Source organism: Esox lucius, chromosome 23, assembly GCF_011004845.1.
Source record: "Esox lucius isolate fEsoLuc1 chromosome 23, fEsoLuc1.pri, whole genome shotgun sequence".
NCBI lineage: Eukaryota > Metazoa > Chordata > Actinopteri > Esociformes > Esocidae > Esox > Esox lucius.
This window is the reverse complement of record NC_047591.1, coordinates 12,024,405-12,052,099: the sequence shown is the minus strand read 5'-3', so window position 1 is coordinate 12,052,099 and position 27,695 is coordinate 12,024,405. Positions and strand designations below refer to the sequence as shown.

The 27,695-nt window shown below is 40.8% G+C and overlaps 3 protein-coding genes across 5 annotated transcripts in view; all 3 read right to left on the bottom strand.

Annotated features, from left to right (window-relative positions):
* The window catches only part of mybpc1 (myosin binding protein C1), a 39,453-nt gene extending 22,157 nt beyond the window's left edge, over nt 1-17,296 (bottom strand). For both annotated transcript variants that reach the window (XM_010903841.3, XM_010903840.4), the window contains exons 1-7: nt 17,051-17,296; nt 10,100-10,123; nt 9,256-9,333; nt 6,819-7,046; nt 6,157-6,324; nt 4,866-4,913; nt 49-90 (exon numbers count right to left, since the gene is read on the bottom strand). In XM_010903841.3, the coding sequence (XP_010902143.2) occupies nt 49-90; nt 4,866-4,913; nt 6,157-6,324; nt 6,819-7,046; nt 9,256-9,333; nt 10,100-10,123; nt 17,051-17,072 (610 nt within the window). In that variant the 5' untranslated portion in view covers nt 17,073-17,296. The remainder of the gene's footprint in view (nt 1-48; nt 91-4,865; nt 4,914-6,156; nt 6,325-6,818; nt 7,047-9,255; nt 9,334-10,099; nt 10,124-17,050) is intronic.
* Nucleotides 17,297-20,522: 3,226 nt separating this feature from the next.
* On the bottom strand, nt 20,523-22,806 carry spi2 (Spi-2 proto-oncogene). The gene is made up of 6 exons (XM_020042719.2): nt 22,513-22,806; nt 22,274-22,370; nt 22,091-22,179; nt 21,576-21,720; nt 21,044-21,276; nt 20,523-20,723 (listed from the first exon to the last, which is right to left on the bottom strand). The coding sequence occupies exons 1-6, from the start codon at nt 22,513-22,515 to the stop codon at nt 20,646-20,648; spliced, it is 645 nt and encodes a 214-aa protein (XP_019898278.1). The 5' UTR covers nt 22,516-22,806; the 3' UTR covers nt 20,523-20,645.
* A 450-nt stretch (nt 22,807-23,256) lies between these two features.
* On the bottom strand, nt 23,257-25,656 carry spic (Spi-C transcription factor (Spi-1/PU.1 related)). 2 transcript variants are annotated; one of them, XM_010903839.4, is made up of 5 exons: nt 25,252-25,656; nt 25,026-25,104; nt 24,761-24,792; nt 24,538-24,625; nt 23,257-24,384 (listed from the first exon to the last, which is right to left on the bottom strand). In XM_010903839.4, exons 1-5 carry the CDS (start codon nt 25,252-25,254, stop codon nt 23,885-23,887), a joined length of 702 nt encoding a protein of 233 aa, XP_010902141.2. In that variant the 5' UTR covers nt 25,255-25,656; the 3' UTR covers nt 23,257-23,884. The 2 variants fall into 2 exon arrangements, with proteins under 2 accessions (XP_010902141.2, XP_010902140.2); XM_010903838.4 differs by having other exon boundaries at nt 24,761-24,855; nt 25,252-25,653.
* Nucleotides 25,657-27,695: the final 2,039 nt, after the last annotated feature.

Genomic DNA, 27,695 nt, shown 5'->3' with positions numbered 1-27,695 from the left:
CTACACCTCGAGTTAAAGTTGTAAAATGGATTAACAAAGAGATCTTACTAGGCAGGTCAATAGAGAGTTTCTTGACTGTATTGGCACCCTCTGTGAAAGAAAGCACAGTATTATTGGTTTTAATTTGTGTCCATGTTTATCTATCTACCTATCTATATTCAGCCTATTGTGTGTATATTGATAGCATAACTTTTTTGATCATTTATATATTCCATCACTAACAACAATAAAAATGAAGAGAAAGTGAAGGGGTCGGAATACTTTCCGAAGCAAGTGTATATACTGCATTTACCCCTGTTAGATTTGGTTAAAAAAAAATACTTTCTAGGGGTGTCAATAAATGTGACATGTATTTGAGGAAACCATTTACACTTCTTACACAATTAAAGCTGATAAACAACAGTGAAATTCTGGGAGCCCTTACAAAACTATTCCCATGACCAATTCTCTAATTTTACTGAATTACAAATGGTGCATAGAATCTTTTTGATTCAATATTTTAAAACACGACATTCAAAATCAATTATTGTAATGTGACATTGGTTTAATATTAGGAAACATCTTTAAGAAATTGGTAAAACCGAAATGTGTTGTTTGTGTACATTTTTAACACCAACATTCAACATATTTGTTAGATGTAAAGTTCGTCACAAGGTGTCCTTGCACCTTGCGTCCAAACAAGTTACTATACTTTTAAATATCAAATGTTTTACTTTCAGACCAAAAGTTACCTACATGCTACTGCCACCACAATCATTAGAACAAAATCTAAACCAGTGGTTCCCAACCAGGGGTATTAGGACCCCTGGGGGTACATGATCTCTCCACAGGGGGTACTTGAAAATATTCATGACTGGCTTACTAGTGAAATTAACATGAGAGGGTACTTCTGGGGTTCTCCAAGCAGTGCAAAATCTTTTTGGGGGTGCAGTAACTGAAAAGGGTTGGGAGCCATTGATCTAAACCACCTGTTCGTTTTCTTTTTTGAGCCTTTTTTGAGTTAGCGATTTGCTTATTGATTTGCAAAAGTGTACCGGTCACTTTATTGGCACTTGTGCTGGAGTAGTCCAGAGCTTCACGTCCTTTCTTCCAATTTAACAATGGAGAGTAACCTGCAGTACACGTTCATGTCGTGAATCGTGTTTCCTCACCATTGTGAACAGCGCGTTAATTAGTACTCATACGTTATGACACCTCCTGCGCTTTCAAGATGTGGGACTCTGGAATATCCTTTTTCCGGTTCCCTTAGACGCTGTTCGGGAGACGCTGTTCTGTTCGGGAGACGCTGTGTGCGCGGGAATCCACCTGTTAGTCTTCTTTTTAACATGATAAGTTATACTTATTTCATTTTTTGGTCAGCCGAAACAAAGCGTCAATGTGGTCGCCAGTCGCATTTCGAGCGAAATTAACAAGTTCCATGCTGTGCATAAATAAATGACAGATCTCTGATTAATATCAGTAGATGAACATCTCTACCTACATTGCCTACCTTATGCCTTGCATTTTTAAGTAACCTACCTTGTCAGTGTTTTTCCTGGCTCAACGTTAGGCAAAGTTGGTGTCCTAACCCCCGCACTCACAGAGGTTGAAAAATCTACCTCTGTGATGCACTCATAGCTGGGCACAGTTAACCAAAAAGTGAACTTTGTTAACCGTGAATCTATTCACCAAAAAGTAAACTTTGATCACCAAACTAATCAGTAAAATCGTAATTTTTTTTACGGTAGTTAGCAATAGATGTTAACATTACTTTTTATTATAAAAAATGATTTTTTTTGCTCTAAAAACATTCACTTTGTTCCCAACGGATTCCTGACTTCCTGACTAAGTCATTACATTACATTTGTCCTTTTCCGTCAAGGCAAGGCAACGTAAAGTGGCGTACGTTTTTTTAAATGTGGATTGGATGTAGTTAACGTGTTATTACGTTTTATTGAAATATTTTGACGTGTGTGGTTGTAAAAGAACTAGGATCCACCTGTTTTTGTAAAAGAAAACTAGGATCCACTTGTTTTTCTAAAGTTACTCACCTCTGCGATGTTAGGACTGATCTGGTCCTGTGAACAGTAAACCGATAATCACCCGCGGAACTGCCTACCCTTTTTCTATACAACCCTATCTGTAAATCAACCTGCCCAAGCCCTTTAAAAATAGCCCAATTTAACAGCAAACCTCCCCACCTGGCAACACAGCCAATATGAAAAACATTTCCTCCTATTGTCACATTCGCTGCATTATTTCACTGGTATTTTATGTATGAGCACAAAATCATGCTGACAAAGAGGTGGCGTGAGATTTTGGGAAGGCTGTCGCCTTTGAGTTCTATATTCACGAAAATCCCTGCTTATGCATATGGTTGAATCATATGGTTGAATTTGGGAATAATTTAATAAAAGCACACGTATTTAGTTGTCGCCAAACACCCGTCTGAAAAGCTACTCATTGTGGTAATTGGGCCTTGACATTGCCAGTTCTAACTTGGACTAAGACAGCTCCTGCACTTTTTAAATCAAGCACTGTTTATAGTTTAAAATAAAAACAATGTTTTTTTACATAATGCACTGCTTTTTGAACACCAGAAAGATCGCTCAAAATCAATAAAGACATATAAACTCCAGGGTGTGTGCCTTTGTCAGCCACCCGGAGGCAATTTGCTGTAAAATTATAATACCCCTCAGGGGTCTATCTGTGCACATGCCTCGTAATTCTTTCCTCATTACGGCAATTATTTTCAACTGTGTCAACTGGGAGTTTCCACAGCACAAAGGTTTAAAACTAATGCAAGCAAAATATTTGCAAATATTTCCAAACAAAACCAAATTCAGCTTCCAATAATCGATTGAGTTTTCGTGTTTTAACACAACATTACAAACAGAAAGAAAAGTCTATATATATATAGACTTATATATATTGACTTATATATGAACGTCTTCAAATGTTTTCTGTCATGCCAGTGCCTCAGAGTTTTATGCATTTATGTTAGACTTTGTTTCTACACACCATAGTCCTCACTTTTAAGGGAATTTGTTTAATTTCACAATGTGAAGGTTCCACCACCCCCGTAATAACAATCCTGAATGATGAGCACCAACAACTTTTTAAAAGAACTAAGAGACAAGATTCCGGAAAGCCACCAGTCAGGGGATGGGTTTACAATTGTCTGCGTTTCCCCTACTTTTTTTCCCAACAGTGGGGTGTGTGCGGGGGTGGAGGGGGTGGGGGGGGGGGGGTCGATACGTGACATGCTAAAACGTCCTCCTGGTACACCAGTCTGTCCTGCTTGTCAACCTTATTTGCTTAACATCATTCCCTAATATTAACCTAAGCACTCCCCCTCAATTAACCATTCTCTAAAACTTCATAAATTGCCTCCCAGACTACAAATGAAAGCAACTAGCTACTAACTAATGAGGCAATATGAAATCAATGTACAGCATATTACTGTGTGTTGCATTGGGGGTCAAAGAGGGTGTAGAAAATATAGATTTGATGGATGTAGCACACAGTGCCCCATGACTTCACATTAGATTTGTAACTTTCCAAACTCAACTGAGAATTTCGTACAATACATTCACTGCGGCACTGAATAGAATATTGCTACCTATCAATGTTCCCCTAGGAACCTGACTGACCTTGTAAAGGAAGTCAAATATAGGTGTCCAATATAGGTGTGAAACATTTCAGTGTCCAAGATTGCGCACAGCTCTTTGGAGGTGCATGTGCCAAAACTGAAAACAAGAAAGTCCTCCTGGATTTATATCGCAAGAGGACACGCCTTTCAAAGCGAGCGCTTCACACAAACAGCGCCTGCCTGTGGATGGAGCGTGAGCAGCCGAACTACCAAGGGCAATGTGGAGTGGATGGGCAAGAAGGGCCCACTGCCTGAGCACACGCCTCTCATCCAGTAAGGGAAGGGGAGGAGGAATTCTGTCCTGTAAACATCAGAGGCATGATTCACACAATGCACCTTTAACTAGTCATTCATTTCTAAGCTGAGACTCATACAATTATGAAATGATGGGTTTAGCATTATTATTATATAACTTAAAATGTGCGGATAAGCAAAAATGCATGAAACCATGAGGCCCTGACACAACAAAATGTGCTCTCTATATAGTATGTCAGATGAACTCGGCTGAAATCCATTCCTTAATTTGATAACATATTTACTTTGTTTTGTTTATGTTAGGATTTATTCTTCAGCATTTGTTAATTGACATGAATGTAAACAAAACTATATGTAAGTCAAATCTAAAAGGATTGGTGCCTTGATAATAAATTAAAGTAAAAACCAACGCAGGTAATAAGCAATAGCTTACACTGAAAAATATGGGGAAACTATATTTTCAATAGTTTCAATAATTGAATTTTAATCATAATATTAATATTTTGCACTGACCATCTGAGTCTCTAGACTGGAATACCATTCAAAAAACTTGTTGGATTGATTAATAAAGAACAATATATTCCACATTTTGGAAAATTGCAATAAAGATCATTATGTGTTGTTTATTTTATCTTTATTAATGGTACTTGTAATTGAGAGGTGACTGCATGTATGTGATATATGCCAACAAACAATAGCAATAGTTTAATAGCTGATCCTCAGCAGGGATATATTCAAAAGGTCTATACTATCTGATAACGAAGACTGTGGCAGGTAAGACATCCATCCTCAATCAAGACTGTTCTCTACAGTTAAATGTCCTTTGAATATTTGTCTCTAGCATACTGTATTGTCTCAGAACACGTCTCAGCAGAACTTCTGGGGTGTTGATGAAAACACTGTCCTTTTGTGGAGTCTCCGAGTTAAAAGACTTGACAAGACGGAAAAGGCGAGGAAATGCTTTGTCATGGTTACCAACCTGGTGGGGGGGGTGGTGACGGAGTGTTGTTTGTAGCATCGTCTTTGTCTGTAATAAAGGCGTGATTGACACACAGACCCACTTATCCTAAAGCTCCTAAAGTCCAACCGTGGCACTGCAGGCCAAGGAGGCCGCCAAGACAAGCCACAAGCCACAAGACAAAGCATGCGGGACCAGACAGAACTCGGGACTGACTTATACAACACCAACGTTTATGCGTGTGTTCAAGGCGGACAGATGAAGCGTGAGGTTACACAGGCGCGTCGATCACAAGATCCAAACGTGTCCCGGGTGAGGCCACACCTGTGTCCGAGTGATGGACGGTGAGACCACGCATACAGTACGTATGATAAGGGAACTATGCACACCACAAGTTCAGCCAGAAGCACGCGTGAGAAGCACAGCAAGAGAAAGTGCCTGACGAATGTTCACACGCAGTAGCCAGAAGGCCACAAGAATGTCCACAAGAGGCGACTCGCAAGAGCCTTGACACTTAACTAGACAATGTCAACCAGGTTGTTAAAGAGAAGGCCTGTATCCTGTGTAACTCGAGAAAACCTCTGCTCGTCATAAATCTAAACAGTAACTGCATGGTGTGCTAAGATAAGAAATGGGGGGAGCGATTGTTAAATAAGTAAAACAAGGGGGTTGGTGGAGGTTGAGTTAAACTAAAGCATTTTGGGGGATTTTCAGGACGTTTAGTACTGATAAATATTTTTTAATCTTTTAAGTTTAAATTGATGGGCCCATTCCACTTTTCTTATAGGGAAATTGGTGTAATAGTAATTAACCAATCACAGCCTTCCTTTATTCAATTTTTTTGCACATCCTGTATATTACCAGCAGAGGGCAACCATTTTGAATACACTTAATAGTTTGTAGTCCTAATGCTTAGAAATAGGATAAACTATAAAGGTCCAACACATAAAATATTACTCTTACTACAAATCAAGCAGTAAAGCCTCATCTGACACACATACAGATGAAACATTATAGCCAAAATGTAAGGACATTTTTATTTTACGCTAATGTCAAATACAATCCCTCTTACAAAGGACTGTTCCATGGATTACATTTTGTGCATAAAGTCACTGCAGCTGAGAAGGAAACCTAGACCGTCAGCAATAAACAATGTGTAAACTGTACTGAGAATAAACACAGAAAACAGATTAACACAGACACACACTCACACAATAATGCAGACAAACAAACATGTACACATGTTTGTGAATATGCACATAAACCTAGCCTACAAAGTCATTCTCGCTTATACACAAACACTTTTCCCGACCTGCTGGAGGTGGGGTTGGAGGTGTGGTAATCTGCACTGTAACAACAGGTTCTGGAGGTGGGGGTGGAGGTGTGGTAATCTGCACTGTAACAACAGGTTCTGGAGGTGGAGGTTGTGTTACCACTGTAACTGGCTCATCTTCCTCCTTCACTGTAGATAAGGGGGTCGCTGAATTGGGACAAGGTTCTCAGATTAACTTACCGTCCATCTCCATTCACATAGCACTAGAATTCCTTCAGTCATCACATTACAGAAACAAACACACACCTCGCACCCTTTTACAATATGTCCTCATAGACCAAATCTAGTCTGAAAGGAACTTACTGCATCTTAAGTTCAGTCTACAGTCTTCACTGTGCAAAGCATGAAACAGTGTATCGGTGTAGCACTGTAAATGCCAATTAGGTCAATTCATCTCTGTCATTACCAACAGCACCTCAATACATATATTTTATTCACATTCTCATATGAACAATCCATTGCATGATGAGAATAAAACATTGGACCCTAACCATTACTGATTTATGTACTGATTTTAGTACAGAACGCAATCAATAAATGAACTGAAATAATTGGGTCTGGAGTTTTTCCCAGTGAATAGACCGTATAGGGGAAAACTCTGGGCCTCATTTATAGCTGTACTTATAGGGAAGGTTACTTACCAGGCGGTGGGGGTGAGCAAGGAAGTGCGGGGGCCTCCTCCTTGACCTCCGTCACAGGAGCCTCAACTTGCTCTTTAGCCCCAAACACAACCATCTCTGGTTCTTTAGATCCATTCTCTATTGGCTCAGGTTCCTTAGCCACCACAGATAGAGGCTCTACAGGCTTAGGCACATCTATTGGGTCTGGATCCTTGCCCAAAGTCTCTACCCGTTGTACTGCTACAGCCTCTGCACAGCAAATAATAGCACCAGGCTACAGCAGCAAGAAGCCTCGAAGCAAAAGCACTGGCAGTCTCGCATGACACTGCAATATATACACTGCCGTTCAAAACGTTCGGTTCACTTCGAAATGTTCTCGGTTTACATGATAACATACATAAAATTAGGTGAATTGGGTCAGCAACATGATTTACTATTAAAAGATCATTCCGGAGAGGATGGGTCTGTCAGAAGTGAGGATGGGGAGGGGTTCACCACTCTGTGAAAGATTGCGTTGGCAAATAGTGCAACAATTTAAGAATAACGTTTCTCAATGAAAAATTGCAAGTCTGGGGCTCTCATCATATAGTGGACATAATATTATTAAAAGATTCAGAGAATCCAGAGAAATCTCTGTATGCAAGGGACAAGGCCGAAAACCAAAATTGGATGGCAGTGATCTTCGGGCCCTCAGGTGGCACTGCACTAAAAACAGACACAATTCTGTAGTGGACATCACTGCATGGGATCAGGAACACTTCTGAAAACCACTGTCTCTGAACACAGTACATCACAGCATCCACAAATGCAAGGTAAAAATATATCATGCAAAGAAGAATCCATATAGTAACAAGGCATCTTATCAGCACACAGTTCAAAAGCCAGCATCTATGATGATATGGGGGTGCCTTAGTGCACGTGGCATCAGTGACTTACACATCTGTGAAGGCACCATTCATGCTGAACAATATATACAGATTTTGAAGCAACTTATGCTGCCATCCAGAAAATGTCTTTTTCAGGGAAAGCCTTGGTTATTTCAGCAAGACAATGCCAAACCCCATTCTGCACGTATTACAACAGCATGGCTCCATAGTAAAGTCTGGGTGCTAAACTGGCCTGCCTGCAGTCCAGACCTGTCACCCATTGAAAACATTTGGCACATTATGAAATGAAAAATATAACAAAGGAGACCCCAAACTGATGAGCAGCTGAAATCCTTTTATCAAGCAAAAATGTGAAAACATTTCACCTTCAAAACTACAGCAATTGGTCTCCTCAGTTCCCAAACGCTTCCAGAGTATTAAAAAAAGAAGAGGTAACGCAACTCAGTGGTAAACAACTTTTTATTAATCATGTTGCTGGCATCAAATTCAAAATGGGCATGTATTTTTCCAAAAAGAATAACATATCTTAGTTTCAACATCTGATATGTTGTCTTTGTACTATTTTCAATTAAATATAGGGACAAATGTTGTTTCCAGCTACATTTAGTCATTTGCAACTTTAACAATGTCCACACTGTATTTCTGATCAATTTGATGTTATTTTCATGGGAAAACAATTGCAAGGTAAACTAAGACATTTCTAAGTGACCCGAAACTTTTGAATGGTAGTGTATGTGGTGCTTGCTCGGCACGGATTTGCATAGATAGGCACTAGGCAGCGACCAGAATGGGTCTATCCATTGACAATCTAAATGTGTGAGGTGATGGAAGTAGATTCAGTTATCAAGTATTTGTTGAGTTCTCTCTCACACCTACTTCCAGGTAAAACTTGAGGGATGTTACCAATCTGGTCAACACATATCTATGGCTTGTGCCGGATAAGTCAAGGAAGTAAAGTTTTAATTATTTAGCAACTCTTTATAAAAGACCGCATTTCGGTATAGGACAGTTTCTCCAATTGAAATAGACATTCATGTTTTCACACAGGCAACCATAACAGTTCCCAGAAGCGTGAACGTGAAAACATCTTTGAAGTCTCATGACCACTGCTTACTGTGTATAAGAATTAAACCAATACTTCCTTCCTTCACACTGTACCTCCAGTGGATTCATCCACATTTGAATGCAGTATTGCAGTCACACGCAAATGTGACCTACTTAGCAGTGGAAGCACCAGCCATTGTTAGGGACAGACAACATCGTAACACTGCCAGCACAGGAGTGTGTTAACAGCAGTGCAACCAGGTGGTTATGAGCAGCGGAGTGTTCATAGCATACGTACAGTATGTGGACCACATAGGGACTATTGACCAACTGCATATTGTCCGTGTGTGAGACATCGCATTACCAAAACCAAAGGACGGTGTACACACAAAACAACCAACACGCGTGTTGTCAGTGTGGTGCCAAATTAATCACCTGGGGCAGTGTGACAAGAGGGGGAGTTGGAAAAGAATGACAAGGAAGAGGGGGAAAAAAGAGGAGTAGGACACCGGAGCACGTGGACCCACCTGCGGGTGGAGGCGAAACCTCCAAGGATATCTCAGGTGTAGGCATGGGCACCTCAATGCTGTCTGGGGCAACACTCTCTGAGTACATGACAAATATAGCGGGATGGAAGAGCCGCTTTTTATAGCACAAAGCATCTAGCCTCTTGCATACACGCACTCACACGAACTGGCAGACTTGCTCACTGTATCCCCCAGGCACACACAGACAGGGACACAACCAACAAATTCATTGTGTTCATACACATCTCAATGGGGGTTTATCCCTCGAGGAGTACACGTGGAATTTCAGGACGTTTTTCAACGCCTTTTTACAGCAATTTGTCTGAACTATATTAGATATTGTGGTAACATCAGAAATGAATCTGATTATGAGGCACTCTTCAAATACATTTACCTCATTTGCAATATTCTGGCACAATTACACTGCAATATCTAAAAGAATAACTACATCAAATCAAGTAGTGCCCAGCCATGGACACATTTAGTTCTGGCCCAGCTGTACAAAGCCACAGGCCCAAGATCCGACTGCTCCTCACAAGGTCAAAAAAGCCTGGTGTCGTTGGGCAGCCAATTACATGCCAGCATCCCGATCAGGAGCGTCAGCTGCATCAACAGGCCTGGATCAGCCAGTCGGCCGGCGGAATGTGTATATTCTGACCACTCAGTCTTCACCACACCTACTACTGCCGAGCATATGTAGACTATCCACATGTAGACTTTTACAGTGTTTTAACCCATGGCTCAGTTACACTGTAGTCAGAGGTGGAATATGGTTTCCCATTTTACCATGAAGTCACTTCTGTGTGAGGTGTAAGAGGATTGTTGACAATCATACTTCACTGACCTTTTTCACCATTGGGCATCTCATCTGCAAAGCAAAGAAAAAAAGAGAACTTTTAAAAAGGGTCATTTTTTTGATCCAGAGTACATTTGCTGTCCGCCTCACAAGCTATCAATAAATTGCTACTGTAAGCATATCCAAGAAGCATGTGAGAGTTCTTGGGGTTGAATTGGGTGGGCCCTGTTCCATTTGGATAATATTTAAAGCATCCAACTGGTGCTACACACAAATTCTGATTGGTTGAATATATCCCAGTTTAGGTCACCTAGTAATACAAATTCTGAGAGATGAGGAAACTCTTTAGGCAGATATTTTGATAAAAAAACAGCATTGCAGATTCTCGCTAAAATAGATAGACAACATTGATCAATGTCTGAGCCAAAAGATTTCAGGAGATTAAGCCAAAAGCTTGTTGTGCATCTACAGGCGTGGCCATCTCCTATTCTATGGATGTGTGACATGTTGTTAAGATGTCTGCATTAGTTATGCACCCTGTTTGGTCTGGATATATTATGGGGCTAATAAATCACTTGAGAAGTGGGGAAAAATTGAGATTTTTTAACAAAAGAGGAGTGGATTAAATTCAAACCCCTGCATTATATGAGCTGTCCAGATAACATCTCATGTCCGATCTTCTTGAAAAACATTTATGGAGTTTGCATCTCTTTTTTTTAACCCTGTTCTGTGCCTAGTGTATTTCAGAATCCAGAAATATAACTTATTTTTGTTTATTCCTCAAATAGGGGTATTTTCTCATTAGTAAAAGGCTAACTAGATATTCGGAAAAACATATGTAATGGACTCATATATCTGAGAGGTAAAAAGTTAGAAATATATATTTTGTGAGAACTATTCTGGAGGATAGCCCTGTACTGAAATCTGATCTCAAAAGCAAGTTAAAGACAAAGGCAAAACAGTTTGAAAATGTTTTACTTGTACCCAAGCCATGCTGCTTTGATATGCATTGTCACACTTGTTTCAGCTTACAAATTATTTCTCACTCTGATAAAATACTGCAATTCTGATGAAATTCTGCAATAGTACGGCAGTGGGTACTCAGAATTCTCTGGGCTTTTGAGGGCCTTGGCATCTCTCCTTGTCTATTGTGGTGTTTTTCTATTTCTCAACAACTTTTTCCTTGTGCTTATTTGACATGTGTTTCTAGGTATCAAAAAGGTATTGCACTTAGATCTCAATAGCAACATAAGCTGTAATCTACAAAGCTGCTTGCATTGGTGACGTCCATGTTTTACAGTTAGGTTTTGAGAGGCTTCATTAAAAAACAGAACTGTGTATTATGTATTATATCTTTTGTGCGATTAAAGATGCAGTCTGTGATTTCTGCACACTCATTGTAAAAGTGAAGCTAACGAGCCAAAAAGGGTCAGGGAAAATGGTGTAGTAGGACATAATGTGGGTCTGTGTGGGCCCCATGTCATCCAAACCACTCACTTTCAAACTTGGAATTTCATGGCACTCCGACATATGATAATGACTCTACATATAGATATTGCACAAATAAACAACATATTACGCATGTAGACCAAAATGGGAGGTTTAAAAAAAACGATTCTGTTGCATCGCCAAAATCCCAGACTGCACTTTAATTCTATTAGGAGAAAGCGGCTGTAAGCATATGTCGTATGACACCCAACGAGTCGCGTCATCTTTATGGTACACGGCATCCTATGTGTTGAGTCTATACATAGTATTAACTGATTAAGAAGACACCTAGTGGTACAGCTTGTTTCTACCCTGTCTAGGATGATCAAACCAGCGCAGAGGGTCATGGCACATATTTGGACGATATGATCTGAGCGTATTAGGGCTCAAAGCTAGGCCACAGTTGATGAAAGCCTAGACACATCCCTTAGTATTCCCTAGCCTACAGGGTTTAAAAATTAACCTTGCGTGTTATTACTAGATCCGTCATGTGTTTTCTCAGATTAGTTTATTCATTTGCCACAAAAAAAAGACGTGCGAGACAACTAAAAGACTACATAACAACGCCCATACAATCAGTAAAGACAAGATAATTAAAAACATTTGCAAAGGGGGCTTATGTAGAAAAACGTAAAAAACGAAATGTCCAATCCAATACCATGTGGTCATTTTGTTTAATCAGACTGACGACACCCAGTCGCTGCTTGAAATTATAGAAGAATTCTAATTTTGTGGCAATGAGAAGATATGTATTCTGGAGAACCCAAACTCTATGTCATATATTGAATTTACTGTGAGTAGTGTGGCATTGAAGGGTTTGGGTAAGATGTCTCTGAGTTATTTGTATGCATAGATGAGGAAGCATTTAGAGTATGTTTTTATGGTGGAATTACAGTGAATATCGAAAATGTGTCTTTGTTAATAAATAATTGTAGGAATATCAGTCAAAAGTGAGGTAGAGCTAGAGCAAAGCTTAAACCTAGAAAACGTTGCTTAGAACCTTGCAATTTAAATGTTCCGACTTCTGACAAGACAAGTGCTTTATCTAACTCCCTCTGCCCGCTGTTTTTATCAACAGTCAGCCAGATTGCACTTTATCCACTCAGGGATTCTAACCAGCAGTCTTTCAGAAAATCTGTACCCTTGCACAGCCCATAGCAGTTCTTCCGCCCTCCTGTTCCCATTCAAAATCAATACACGTTTGACCAAATGTCATGTGTCAGCATGCTCACTGTAGGATGGGACATTCCACCATACCGTCACATTAGCATGGTGGACTGATGAGAGATCACACCGCAGTAGATCAGCACATGCATTGAAACCCAAGCAAACAGTGACCATTGAGGAGCACACACACAAACCCATACAGAATTCTATCTGCAGCCTGATAACCACTTACGTTTGCATGCACTACAAGAAAGCACAGGCTGAACTTAAATAAGTTGGTAAAGTTAAGGCTGTGTCGGTAAATACGTCTTTTGTCTGGACTTGAAAATGACCTTCCCTAAATATCCAGAAGCTTCTAATTATTCTCTATACACTCGGAATAAGCTAGTTGCCGCTAGTTCCTCTTAACGTTACTGCCACACTGAATGAGTGAGAGGAACAAAGAGAGGAGGTTTTAGGTGGGTGATGCCATTGTAGCCCGTTGGTTTCCACAGTCAGTGGCACTGATCAATGGGCACTAGGCCTGGCACAGCGGTCTGTGAATTCTGCAGGGATGCCTGCCGTCCCAGTATGTCCCGTGCCAGACGTGACAGATCCCTTGTTAACGACGCGGAGGAACACTGCACCGTTCCTTTTCAAAGTCCTAGAAGAACAAGACGTTTGTCTGTCTCTGTGGAAGACATTCTTACACACCCCATACACACACATTCTTACACACCCCATTTTCACTTCTTTTCACTTCTTTATTTTCATAGGGTAACTCCCATCCATTTCCCATTGCCGAGATCACCTGTGCCTGCAGTATACCCATACACACCGTAATCCAAACGTCATTTACAATCATCCATAATGGCACTGTAATCACCTCCCAACTCATCTCTTCTGCAGTCTTTATCTCAGCCACTAAACACTTTCAGTTCAGATTTAGACAAGATCACTGAGGCATCATTAAAACAGAACCCTACAGGGTCACAAACCCACATCCGTATGCGCTACAGGGAGGCATTCTTTGTCTCAGTGCGGAGATAATGAGTGCGGAGACAGGTTTTGTTTCACCTCGGCCCGGCTCTCAAGTGCTGCAGGTATGTTCAGCTGTCGGACCCGCTGTTGTGCAGACAGACAAGCTCAGTGAGACTCCAACGGGAGCCAAGCTGCGGTCTCTGGTTTATCTTCTTAATATAGACCCCCTCCCCCCGCTGAACTTTGCAAGGCACACACTTTAATCAACACTCCATATTTGTTACTATTTTGTGTTGTTCAGACCGGCCTCCCACACTAGGCAGTGTGTGTCAGTTTGTCACAGAGTTACAGACTTCTGGTTTCAGAAAGGAACTGCTGAGGACCTTGTGTGGATGGGGGGGCTATGGTCTCCCTTGGCTGTTCACCTGAGGTTTGATTCATGGAACGGAGTTTGGCTTGCCATGGCCATGATGCAGTAACAGAGCAGGGAGACTGATTGAGGCAATGTGGTTGTACAGTACATAAAGGGGAGGACGTTGGCCTTACATGGCCCAGGGGGAGGTAATGTTAGCCTCTTCTGAGAAAGTGAGGGTGAGCGACTGGAATAGAGAAATAGTGAGAGAGTGAGGTTGAGGGATTAATAGTCTATTCCAGGGACCAAGAGTCCAGGTCCAGACAAATCTATGGGCCACTCATCCCTCATCTTTGTTGGGTCTGCAGTGTGAACCGACAAGACCACCAGCCAGGCAGGGGTGGGGGGGCGGGGTCAACCAGGAACGTTAAGTGTTGGGGGGGGGGGGCACGTCAAAATTGTCTGGTCTCAATTGTGATACTACTATTTCACATTGGGTGAGGGGGGCAAACAGGAATATTCTGTCCTGGGCCCTGGGACTCCTGACAGTAGGTCTGCCACCAGCCTCCCCCTCTTCAGCTGTTCTGAGTAATTTACAAGGAAGGTTTTTACAGTAATTGATCTTGTTTTCTATGGAAGGTGATTGTGGTGAACTGGTGTCCCTCTGTTGCTTCCCCTTCCCCCGGTGGGTTTGTGGAAGAGGAACCCATGTTATGGCGAATGAACTTCCTGGTGGCATCTCATCTGTACTATTAAAACACACCCAGTAGTAGGGCAGTGTTTTCTGCATGTTCAAGAAGCTAAGCTATCCAAAAATCGAATGACGCCTCACTCAAACCACACACCTGGCTGTTTGAAGGGAGATCAACTGCCTTGTGCACTCACTTTATTTACTATATTTACTGCCACCATTAAAATAACTGAATGCAGTCAATGCCCAGCCATTCCGTAATGTAATCCCCATTGTCCAAGAGTGGAGCAAATACATCGGCAAAGTGGCCTGGATGTGTCTGTGGTGGGTAGAGTGGATGTGCATGCCATTCCTGATGCATGATGACTGCTACAGATAAAGCTCCGTGCCACCTGAGGGTAAACTATCTAAAATAAAACTGGTTATTCACTTCGTTGGCGTGGTGTCACAGCAATGAATGTATTCTTCCTGTACAAGGTCATGTTTGAAAGTTAGTCCCCAGAGACCTGAACTAATGTTGGAGGGAAGCACTAATATAGCATAAGGACAGACAAGACGGAGGTGGCTGGGAGGGATGCAGTTTTAAGTGGCATCTCAATCCTGCAAGTTTCAAACTTGGGACTTGAAAGATAAATTGGGGGTGTTCAGAATCATTAGTAACCCCCCCCCCCCCAACAAAAATAAATAAAGAAATGTAGATGTTAATGTTGCAGAGGTTTATTAAAACATTTCTTATTTTTGGAGAAAGCAGTGCTTTATCCATCACTCTGAAACTAGCTGCACCGGCTAATGTCAGCTAATTCCCTGTCAGAACTCCATACTGCGTTACGGACAGTAGTGATTAACAAATGAGAGCTAAAGGACACTGTGCCCGGGTGTCGCTGTACCCCCCTCTCCCAGTGGGGTAGATTGTATCTCGTTGACATTCAGGTGGTTACCACCAATTATATTACAAGTCAATTCTTGTGCAGGCTGCTATCCTACGCGAAAGTAATAGCCTAAGTCTTGAAAGGAAAAAATCTGGCGCCGGTGACATAGTGATACAGCTGCCCCACAAAAGCCTTTGGCTGCCTGTTGGTAAGTAACTCACTGTTGGCAAACACCTCGATGCAACACCAGCGCCCTGGTCGTTCACACCAGCATCTTGTCATACATCCCAAGGGCGGTAATGTTAGCTAATTGCCATGTAACTATGACAACCACATGGTGACCAATTCTTCGACTTGTTTCTCACTCACCATTGAAATAAACACATACAATATTTTTGTATTTAAGTAACCGGCTTGTGTTGCCAGCTAGACTGGCGAGTAGTTAATTAGCTAGCAAGGTATCAGGTAGGAAGTATTGGGTTCCGGGTGAGAGATTGTCGCGTGAATTTGACGTTAGCTGCCGCCCTGCATTCTAGCCGTGTTCAGACAAAACAGACACAGATGAGGTTTATAAAACAGGTGCCAGTATGCAACACTGTATAGGACACTGCACTAGACAACAGGAGGGAGATGAATGTAGATCTGAATATACGGGTGGGTATTGAGGGATCATGTTTTGCTTCTGCCGCACAATAACCTATCATCCAACCTGCCAGACATTCATCAGTCATAAGCAAGACCTGGTACGAACTATATTCCTAAACCAGAAAGTATCCTCATCCCTGCATGACCCCAAGGGCAGTCCATCCACATTGCATCACCCTGCTGAGGTCTTCTCAGCTCAGCCAAGCTCAGTCCAGTGCCAAGTACCAGGGCTCATCAACATTCCTCAACCACAGCCCATCACATGTCCCCCCTCCGGCAGGCTCCAAATGACCATGACACCACACTGTCCATCATGCCAACAGCCGAAACAATAGAAGCTTTTTATAAACCTCCTGGACGTCCATCTCCCCGGATAAGGTAGAAACATCCAAGCAGTAATACAATACCGCTGTCGTGAAAGTCAATTTCACAATTGATGTGAGATAATTCTCTGTTACTCCGTATCGTTTAGAGAACTCTGATTTATGCTAAATAAATATGAAATTATGCGGCAATAGATAAAAAAAGGAAAAGAAACGCCAATAGAAATGTAGCAAATATTTGCCCTTATTTACAAAATAAAGAATAGGAATAAAGTGTTCATAATTAAAATGTTTTGGGTTATGTCTGTAGAGAAAATAAACTAATTAATTACGACATGAAAGTAGTATTACACATGCATTACAATTAACAGTATCAGTTAACAGATTTTGATTGTACTAAATAAGCCGGTCTACTGATTCCGTCTGAAATTCTAACAGTGTGACTTCAGACTGCACTTTGCAGTTTGGTGAAATCCTTTGGCTAAACTTTGAGTGCCCTCCTACCTTTCTTCGCTGGCTCTGGCATCTTGAGCCGGGTCCCAAGATAAGAGTGAGTGAATCAAAAGCTAGAGGTGAGTAGGTGCCTTCAGACCAGCCTGTGTGTATGGAAGGCCAAGCGGGGCGTGGGAGTCCTGAGTCCACAGGGATGATGATGAGCCACCACCAGGAAGATTCTCTGAGACCCTCAGACCAGTGATGGGAGGAGATTAGGACAGCACAGTGTGGGAATCTCAATGGATGAGGGAGGCGGCACAGTGACACATCTAGAGGAGACTGGCACCCTGTCCTTATATACCGGGCAGCTGGCTCCTCCTCCCTCTAGATGACCATCCTACCACCAACATCCCTGTCCTCTATGCCAGCTCTTAAAGCCTGCTCTCCCATGGCTTCGGTGTGGTGCAGCGTGGAGAGAATCTGTCTGATGTTCCAGATCTTCTCTCCCAGGCACTGGTTTATTAAGAATTTTACACTGGTTTCTCAGAGCTTGTGACATCACACATCCTGTTGTAATCTGGGAAGGGTACATTTCATGCTTTCCCAGATTCTCAAATATCACATCCAGAAAATGTCTACAAAACCTGCACAGATAATGCATTATTTGTGAAACAGATGCACATAAGTTGTGTGCATGTTAAAAGGTGTGTTTGGGACTGAACATTACATGAGGAAAAAGTGTTCAATTAACTCATATGGGGCTGAGAAAGTGTTTACGTCAATGATACGGTAGATGAACAAAAACCTAATAAAATAAGTATTTAAATTACTGACCTTCAGTATATTGCATACTCTAAGAAAATATGGGGAAATTATATTTCTACATTTTAGTAATTTAGGGGATGCTATTATCCAGAGTGACTTACAGTTATTATCTTATACCAATAACGTTTTTTTTTTTACTTTTTTTAATGAAACAGCACCTTTTTGTAAACTGTTTTATAAATTGGAAAACACATATGGGAGATATCATTCCTCCAATAAGAATTAACAATTTCTGTTTACAGAATCTTTCCCGATTTTTGATATTAACGAATCATCACTCATCATTCATCAGTGAATCATTTGTGGATTTTGATGTGTGCTTTGTGTTGATGTCTTGCTGTGAAACAACTATGCATCTGGGTAAAACTTCAATGAGCAAGGGAGAATAAAATGTGTAGTATGGTCACCATCTGGATGGCACAGTGACATGACAATTAGCTAACATAATGACACACTGGTGTGACTGACCAGTGCATGGTGTTGTATCAAGGTGTCACACTGTCTCTCACCACTACCTGGGTAGCTGCTGGTTCACCAGGCATTTGTAACACATTGTAACACACACTGCTAAAGCTAGTAATTATCTTTTTTTCTACATAAAAATAAAACAAAAATAACAAAATGTAAAAACAATTCTGTGCCCTCTCTCTCCTGAGTCCCATATTTAAAAAAATGGGGTATATAATTTTGTATTTTGTAGCCCATAGCCTGTAAAAAAAAGTAGATAAGTTGATAAATGTAAATAATTGTACAAAAATAAAAGTTATAGCCACAAGCATAAAGTAGCTGTGGAGAGCACCAGTCGAAATGGCTACGCAGACTCGTTACATCACTAGAACAACTGACTAAACCGGATCATTTATCTCCATTCAATTCTCAGACATGCAACATAGGTCATCAATATTGGCCCTAGTCATGTCTTTAAAGTGCTACTGATAAATGGGTCATCCAAGGCGATGAGGCATTTTGGGCATAAGAATAATTTGATAGTTCCTTACGATTCAGATAAAACATTTTTAGACCTAAACTGAGTGTTATTTCAGTGACTTTGTGGTTTCACTGCACAGAAAAAGATTGTGAAGACTAGCTTCTATTGACCATGCCAAGAGTCACATATCTGTTTAATCCCGGGGATGCTATCCAAGTGCAGAAGGCCCTCCTGCTGAGCCAATAAATACTGGAGCGATGCCTGAGCCGTGGTTATTTGGCCTATACTTAGAAAGTTGTCATAAACCTTGACATTTGACACATCCAACATCGAAAGAGGGTTTGAGAATTTTGAGATTTGTGCAGTTGCTAGTTCGCTAATTAACCTTTAAGATGTGGGCGATGGATATACCAAGCAGTGGTCTCTTGTGGTAAGGCTGCAACGATTCGGTCAACAAGGCTTATAGCTGTTGGTGCTTTTTTATCCCACACATTATTAAGGCTTGTTATTATTGGCCGATCTAGCCAGGTTCCTGCTGAGACTTAGAATACCATAAACACTCCAAACAAAGATCCCAATGGCATTTCCACATATTTCAAGTGTAATCAGAAACAAAAATGATGTAACATCTTGTGCTATCATTCAATTTGTCAAGAAAGCACCAAGGGATAGCCAATATCAGTCAGCTCTATTCGTTTAGAATAGTCTATTGAAATGGTGAAGTGAACAGCAAATCAATGAAACTCTGCAACTCATTTGTTGAATCTTTACGTTAGTGCCGCAACTACCGTGAATATTTTCTCTAAATTAAATGGAAGACTAATGATTTACACCAGACAGATTTTATAAAGACAAAAATGTCCTTACTTAGTCCTAGTGTTATGTGACTGCCTTCAAAGAATAGCATGTGGCCTTTCTTGGTAACAGACACACATAGGCTATGTTACCCCATTTAAAACTCTAGTGGGCTCCAGTGGTAAATACTAGGCTTAGGGTAGTATCATGTGGGTCTGCAACAAAGAGCAAGCAAAACCATTTGGAATTGCATGGGCTGGGCAGGAGTTGGCATCACAGGGGAGGTTTAGCCATGAGATCACCCTCGGAAGTTGATAGACAACCTTGTGACCCTCAGAGGAACAACCATGACCCCTGCTGGTCACAAAATGAGATAACAGCTCTTAAATAACAGAACATGAAACTAGAGACGGAGTACAGGATCTGATATAGGCAACTAAGAGACAGACTTTTTTTTTTTTTTTATTGATTTAAATGTTTTACTGTGATGCCAATAAAGGCAAATTATTCTCCTTGTGAAGATTGTTGCATTTGAAATGTTGAACCCCAGGACGGAATGTATTGACAATGACAGCAGCAGACGGTAACACTCCTATGGTGATAGGGCTTACCCAGTTAGATATTATGTTAAAGTAGTCTACCCTTGGAGTCCAAGGACTATACATGCTATATTGTGTATAAACACAAAGGATTGGTACAGGAAAATATCTACATTTACTGGGTATGTTTATTTTTCTATGGTAAAATGGTAAAAGTTTGTATGTCACAACAATACCTACTTTTTTTTTCTTACCAAGATGTTACCAGATAAGCTTACTAAGAATGATCAACTTTTGCCAAACACTGATGTGCAGCTTTTTTTAAAATCTTTATTCATACAGAGAAACTAATTGAGACTAAGGTCTCTTACAGCTGAGTCCTGTGTTTCAACAGTAAAATCACATACAAAATGGAAATGAAATATACATTAAGAGAAACAATTGACAAAAAAAATATGTAAAATGTCTTGTAGGAACGAACATTTTCATTTTCTATTCACAAAGATGGCAACAACACTGTAACAACAAAGACAATAATGCAATCGACACACTAGACAATCCAAATAGCTGGGCGTGCTCACCTCCCACCCTCTTCAAGCTGGCACAGCCCCCATCCCTGGCCTAAAGGGATTTTCCAGGGAAGGGCAGGACCAATCTACATAGCATATAATAATGTTACAAAACATACATACTCTAGAATATCTCATATTATCTTCATATAGGAAAAACCCAGACTACATGTTAGTCATATACCTCTGTCTAAGTGAAATCTTGTACCTCAGCCCTAGCCACTGCTCAAAATCTGATGTCAAGATTAAACCCAGTCGATCTTCAAATGTTTTATGATCTAATTGATAGGAGTGATCACAATAATGTTTTTCATGTGACAGTGTCATCTCACACTTTTCCTTGATGGCACTTCTTCAAGGTACACAAGGTGTCCCTGCTGAACCGATAGGTCAGTTTTTTCTTTACCTTGAAGATCTGTCCAGACCTGGTGTAGTTCCTCAGTGCCCTTGACATCTTCTGGTATGTCATGGGTGTCCTGTTGCCTTTCCTCTGCCCCCAGAGCATCGCTATCTGGTCCTTGTTCTGGGAAGAGAAACGGAAAACTCCCGCTGCTGTTGCAGGCACCCAGGAAACACAGTGTGCCATGCTAGGGTCCTCCAGCATCTCAAACAGGAAGTGAAACAAACGCACCTTTCTGCCTGTAACCACAATAACGATTATAAGAATAAGTTGAGCAGTTCACAATTTCCCATTGTAATTGGCAATAGAAATCCCTTCATGAACAGGTTTTCTTGGGAGGTGTTGGGGCAGATCATTAGTAAATATGTCAACATTTCTCTAATCTGTTCTATATGTAAATTATTCAGAGATAAGCAGTGAATGGGACCATTGTCTTTTACAGTAAATGGCTGGTCCGTTTTGCTCTTTAGGTATTGTTACCTCGGAGCAGTATGATCTTGAATGACAGTGTTTATTAACCACGAAAAGGAGAACTAACCTCTCTCTACAGGTCCATTGTGATTTGTGGGCACTGGCTGTGCCGTCAAAGTGTGTGACCACGTTTCATCTGTCTGGTTTTCAGGCATTGTTGTGTTGCTTTGGTCCTGTGGTGATGCTGGGTAGCTGACATGAGATTGAATAGCCTGAAAAACAAGTTTTAAGTGTACAGTGTTACATGAGTGAGACAACAATAACCCCCCCACTCTATATTGTGTCTTTCACACATCAAACGGCCACGGTATGATAGGCTGACCTACTGTACCATTCGTGGGGAGGCTCATTGCCATGCTCAAGACAACTGGACCCTTGAAACCCTCTTATCTTTCTAACATTGCACTCAGGACAACTGCCACTAACTCCACAAAAAGAATTTCAAGTCAAGAACTCCGGTGCCATCCTAAAATATTGATTGCTTCAACCAAAAGATCAATGACATTATGACTTCACCTGTATTGTTTTCCTTCTTTGAGTTTTCAGCTGTCCAGAAAGCATCATGTATAGTTAAATTCATACCATTTTCTTATGGGGCCAGTGATCACAACTCGTTTCACCAAAGTTTCCTTCCGTGGCCATTGGTGTAGGCAAATCGTAGACGTTTCCCTCTGAAACACAATGTGGCATTAAAATGATGTTAGCTAATACATTTTTGGACAGTTGATATTTATTTGATGACTGATAATACTAATGTGGAACAACCTCTTTCTCTGCCATATCCTCCAATGTTCTGTCTGTAGTATTCCCCCAGAAACTCCAAAATCACCTCCAGATCTGTCTGGTTATCTTCCAGTAGATTCTGACAAAATGAAAAACAGATTTGAATTGTACGGCAGACTCACAAATACAGTTCAGTTTATCGTAAGCATTTTGTAAAGATGACTTGTGTGAGTGTGTTTCAATAAATATCACTGTCCATTTATCCTTAAACTCATATTTACCATTATTGTCAGCTTCAGGTCCTGAGTCCAGGCATTTCAGACGGTTGTTAGATGAACTGCAGAGAGGCATTGTGTGTTACCCAGCCTTTTATTTCCCTTGCTCAACATGAGCCAGTTGGTGCTGCCTTGCTTATCGGCTGGCCTGCACTTCCCACCACAGCTAGGCTACGCTGTTAAACTTGTACCACAGAAACAATGACTAGCCCCCACAAAGCCCACCAGCAGGGCAGCCCACTCCTCCAGGACCGACCACATCCTCCTCGCTAAACGAGATAAGGGCGGCCATTGCCTCTCTTTACAGGAAACACCCCTTGTCACCATGTTTGGCCTTTTGGGTTAGCGATACACCTTAAGTTGTGGTCGTGTCTTAGAGGGTATGGATTGATGGGAAACTGTGAGTAAGGAGTAGACAGTGTTGGTATTGTCGTTGCAAAAACAGACCAAGTTTTGGCTCATTCAAAAAGTTAATGGTTTTCTTTTTCCACGGTTTCTAAGAAATACCAAGAATGCCAAACTTTTTCTGGGACTCTGTAGATGTTCACCAGTGTTAAGTAAACAATAAATGTGCAGTTATGAATTCAGTGTTGATTCGATGTTAATGCAGTGTTGCCTAACGTGACACTGTACAGTGGGTGCTGAATATTTACTGTACTGTGGAAAACCAAAACACAGTAAAATGTTAAATATGAAATGATTTATTGTATACATAATTAATACATCATTGTAAGTAGGACAGAAATGAATTTAAATTAATTATTTACAAACTGACATAAATATAAATATTTTAAATCACCACTGTATCTTTTTGTCTTGTGTACTGTACATGGAATTCAAATTACTGGCTGAATGTTCTATAGATTGAAGTTACCATATTTTCATTATCTACATACTCATTGAATGCATTTACAAGCACACTAATCATTAGATTTTAAACAGATTATGTCACTAGACTGATAAGATGAAATTGTTATACAAACACCATACTCTGCTTAAATAAGCATATGCCAATGAATGCACCTGGTTTGCTGATCAATCTTTTAAGTTATTAGGACGTCTAAATAGGCATTTCAAAATGTACCATTTCAGATGCGTCCATATAAACAGTATTTGTAGAGAAATTGTGCTTGCACTTCAATCTAACTACGATGTAAATCGATCTACATAATCAGATAATTATTTGCATAGATCTGTAATTGATGAACCACAAAGTGGCCATTACATTTGCTTCACCAAGAAAGTTGCTTAACCTGACACACAAAGACAGGCTAGCAAGACAGTTACAAGGGACCCTTACATTTACGTGCAGGATTAACCGTACGATTTGACAGCAGCTATCAATCCATGTTATTTTCCACAGTGGCAGCACTTCAGTTTATATCTTGGTGACTGTGGAGGATGGAAAGCTTGGAGCCAGTTCATAGTCTCCCTGGAGGGCGTATTGTCCGTACCAGCTGTGCCAGTCAAGTGCAGCAGTGGAGCTATAGTAGCTCTGTTCAGCCGGGTTATGCTGCTGGTGTAGGAGAACCTCCCGTCCAGGGTGGCCGACGCCGCTGTGTCCAGTGGAGGGGACGGGGTGACCAATGCCCCCCAGCCTGTCGAGAATCGTCGGATTGAACTGGTAGGTGAGTTTGCGGCGCACCTTTACAATCTCGCCCGTTCGGCTGTAGTTCCTCAGGGCCCGGGCCATCTTCTGATAGGTCATGGTTTTGCGGTTGCCCTTGCGCTGGCCCCAGCACTCGGCCAACTTCTCTTTGTTCTTGGAGATGAAGTGGAAGGTGCCGGTGCCGCGGTCCGTCCACTGGATGGAGTCGGCCGTGTTGGGATCGCCCAGAGCCTCGTGCAGAAACTCATAAAGACGCAGTTTCTTACGACCTAATGAAATGAAACGGTTGATTTTATATAACAGGGTTATACGCGGGCTGAGATTCATTTAAGGATGTAAAAGTAATAAAAAATTTTAAAAAAGCATTCGAAACATTCAGTTCTTACTGTCATTACACTTCACACATCTCTAACAGTACTGACCTTTCCTCTGTGTGATGGGGTAGAACTGGGGGTACTCCATGGGTACGGGTGGACCCAGTGGGTCGTCAACACGAACATGAGGCCATGGCTGGTAAGTGGGGAGAGAGAGACCGCTGATCAGGTCCCAACCAAGCACATGCTCAATCAACCAAACATTACAGTGGTGCTGACTTAGTTCTGGTACCATACTGGTCAAGTACAGCCACTTGTTCTGTGAACTCACTGTTGGCTCATTCCAGTCATATGGGCCTGGTACTTCAGAGGGGTGTGTGACGGGATGACAACACATTCGCATTAGAGGATCATAGTATTTATACTCTAAGAGGGAGAAGATAGTTATTGATGTAGTCTGAAGCCAATGAGACTAAAATGTATGCAATACTTATTTTAATGCTTAATATAGATATACAAAAATGTTTAGACAGTTGCTCACGACATATATGATGATGATGATAATGTTTGAAATTTGAAGGAAGACGTGACAATACCTCCTGTGTCAACAGTGTGCTGTTGAATCACGTCAATTGCATCCTGGAAGTGCTGGTTGATGTCATTATCCAGGGTGGTCTACAAAAACATGAACATTAAACCAAATGCCATGTCGAAAAAAGTTCAACCACAGAATGAATATGAGGAGAATTACATTCTAAAGCAAAACATGAAATGTCTTCGAAAGAAATGAAAACCTATCGTTGATCCAACTTATTGACTTACCATTTTGGATGTTTGAGCAATAACGTAAGTGGAGGAGGGCACACTGTCGGTGTGAGGTGGATGTTGCAGTGCTGGTGTATTTGTACTGTATATATAGAGGTGCTCAATATTCACTGTTCAGCCAAATGAATAAAGTCTCAGATAAAGAGGTTGGTGGATTTAAATTTGCCAACGTCAAGCCCTGGTCAACAATACTTCTCTTTTTGGAGAAACAGTTCAGGTACACCTCCCACAATCAGAATTGCACCTACTGTTACAGATCACAATCCATGAAAAACAATGACCTCTCTTGTGACTACTTTTATCCAGGAATATATTTTCTGAGCATTGGAAAATTTGCATGTCATGGTAGATTTCCATCAACATGTTTTCCTCAATGCTCTTCAGTAATAGACATTGACTTACTGTAAATTAAAATCTGAAACCCTTGAACTGTTGGTGAAACAGATTTTTTTGTCTATATTATTTGCATTATATCTACAGTGTTTTAAATATATTGCCTGATAACACTCATGCGTACCTACGTTACCAAACTACAATCTTTAACATCAAATTCTAAAATACTTTAAAGACCTTTTTTACTTTCTAGTTTTTTCTTGTTTGAGCACCAGTTCCGTATATTAATTGATATTCATATTATATTTTACCCTATTAAGTTATTGTTAGGGACAGATATCTACTAGCAGAATCCATTCTCATATTCATACAGTGTGCAGTAGCTACATAGTTCTTCTATTCAGAATGGCTCCTTGTTTATCAAGACTATTTAAAGGATTGTGCCTTCTAAATAATATTATTTTCAGGAGATTAGAACAGTGTTGGTCTTGTGAATGATTCATTTTTGCTGTTGTATCCTGACTTGAAGTGGACATTATTGTATGTAATGTGTGTTGATTTTAGCAGGATATAGAAAAGTGGACCTGTTTATATAATTAATAATCATACTTCCTTTTCTATAATTATTATGAAAATCATCAGCACCTGTTGAAACCTGTTGTAAAAAAAAACATATTTACATTCTCTTGCCCAATAATATTCAAACCCAGTTACAGTTACTAATGATTTCATGTTGACCCTTAATAATTTAAAGCATTAAACAAACTCTTGAGTTTTGTAGAAGATTTGAACCTTTTTGAGAAGATTCAAATGATTGTGACATGTTTCTGTAATTCTGTTTGAGCTACATCAAATATAGTCTCTGTAAAAATGATGTATAGTACAAATAAAGTACTGGTAGGCAACCAAAACATGAGAAAGCACAATCACTAATAAAATTACAATTTCTTTTAACAAATAAACAAACAAAATATTCTCATTTCTAAATATTTCACCACATATTAAATTTAGTGAAAGAACTGACAAAGAAAGAATGTTAGCAGCCTGCATGTATCCATTTATAGCAACCATTTGTTAGAAGATATTATATACAGTCAACTCATACACTCTCCTAAAGGATTATTAGGAACACCTGTTCAATTTCTCATTAATGCAATTATCTAATCAACCAATCACATGGCAGTTGCTTCAATGCATTTAGGGGTGTGGTCCTGGTCAAGACAAACTCCAAACTGAATGTCAGAATAGGAAAGAAAGGTGATTTAAGCAATTTTGAGCGTGGCATGGTTGTTGGTGCCAGACAGGCCGGTCTGAGTATTTCACAATCTGCTCAGTTACTGGGATTTTCACACACAACCATTTCTAGGGTTTACAAAGAATGGTGTGAAAAGGGAAAAACATCCAGTATTCGGCAGTCCTGTGGGCGAAAATGTCTTGTTGATGCTAGAGATCAGAGGAGAATGGGCCGACAGATTCAAGCTGATAGAAGAGCAACTTTGACTGAAATAACCACTCGTTACAACCGAGGTATGCAGCAAAGCATTTGTGAAGCCACAACACGCACAACCTTGAGGTTGGGCTACAACAGCAGAAGACCCCACCGAGTACCACTCATCTCCACTACAATTAGGAAAAAGAGGCTACAATATGCACGAGCTCACCAAAATTGGACAGTTGAAGACTGGAAGAATGTTGCCTGGTCTGATGAGTCTCGATTTCTGTTGAGACATTCAGATGGTAGAGTCAGAATTTGGCGTAAACAGAATGAGAACATGGATCCATCATGCCTTGTTACCACTGTGCAGGCTGGTGGTGGTGGTGTAATGGTGTAGGGGATGCTTTCTTGGCACACTTTAGGCCCCTTAGTGCCAATTGGGCATCGTTTAAATGCCACGGCCTACCTGAGCATTGTTTCTGACCATGTCCATCCCTTTATGACCACCATGTACCCATCCTCTGATGGCTACTTCCAGCAGGATAATGCACCATGTCACAAATCTTGAATCATTTTAAATTGGTTTCTTGAACACGACAATGAGTTCACTGTACTGAAATGGCCCTCACAGTCACCAGATCTCAACCCAATAGAGCACCTTTGGGATGTGGTG

Excerpts from the sequence above, each read along its gene's own strand:
- spic (XM_010903838.4), bottom strand. Across the intron at positions 24,626-24,760 it reads ATGACTGGAATGAGCCAACA|CCATGGCCTCATGTTCGTGT; the intron begins GTGAGTTCACAG and ends CCCACTTACCAG. Across the intron at positions 24,385-24,537 it reads CCCCATCACACAGAGGAAAG|GTCGTAAGAAACTGCGTCTT; the intron begins GTCAGTACTGTT and ends TCATTTCATTAG.
- spi2 (XM_020042719.2), bottom strand. Across the intron at positions 21,721-22,090 it reads ACTGGCCCCATAAGAAAATG|GCTATTCAATCTCATGTCAG; the intron begins GTATGAATTTAA and ends CTTGTTTTTCAG. Across the intron at positions 20,724-21,043 it reads GGTCTGGACAGATCTTCAAG|ATTGGTCCTGCCCTTCCCTG; the intron begins GTAAAGAAAAAA and ends TATGCTATGTAG.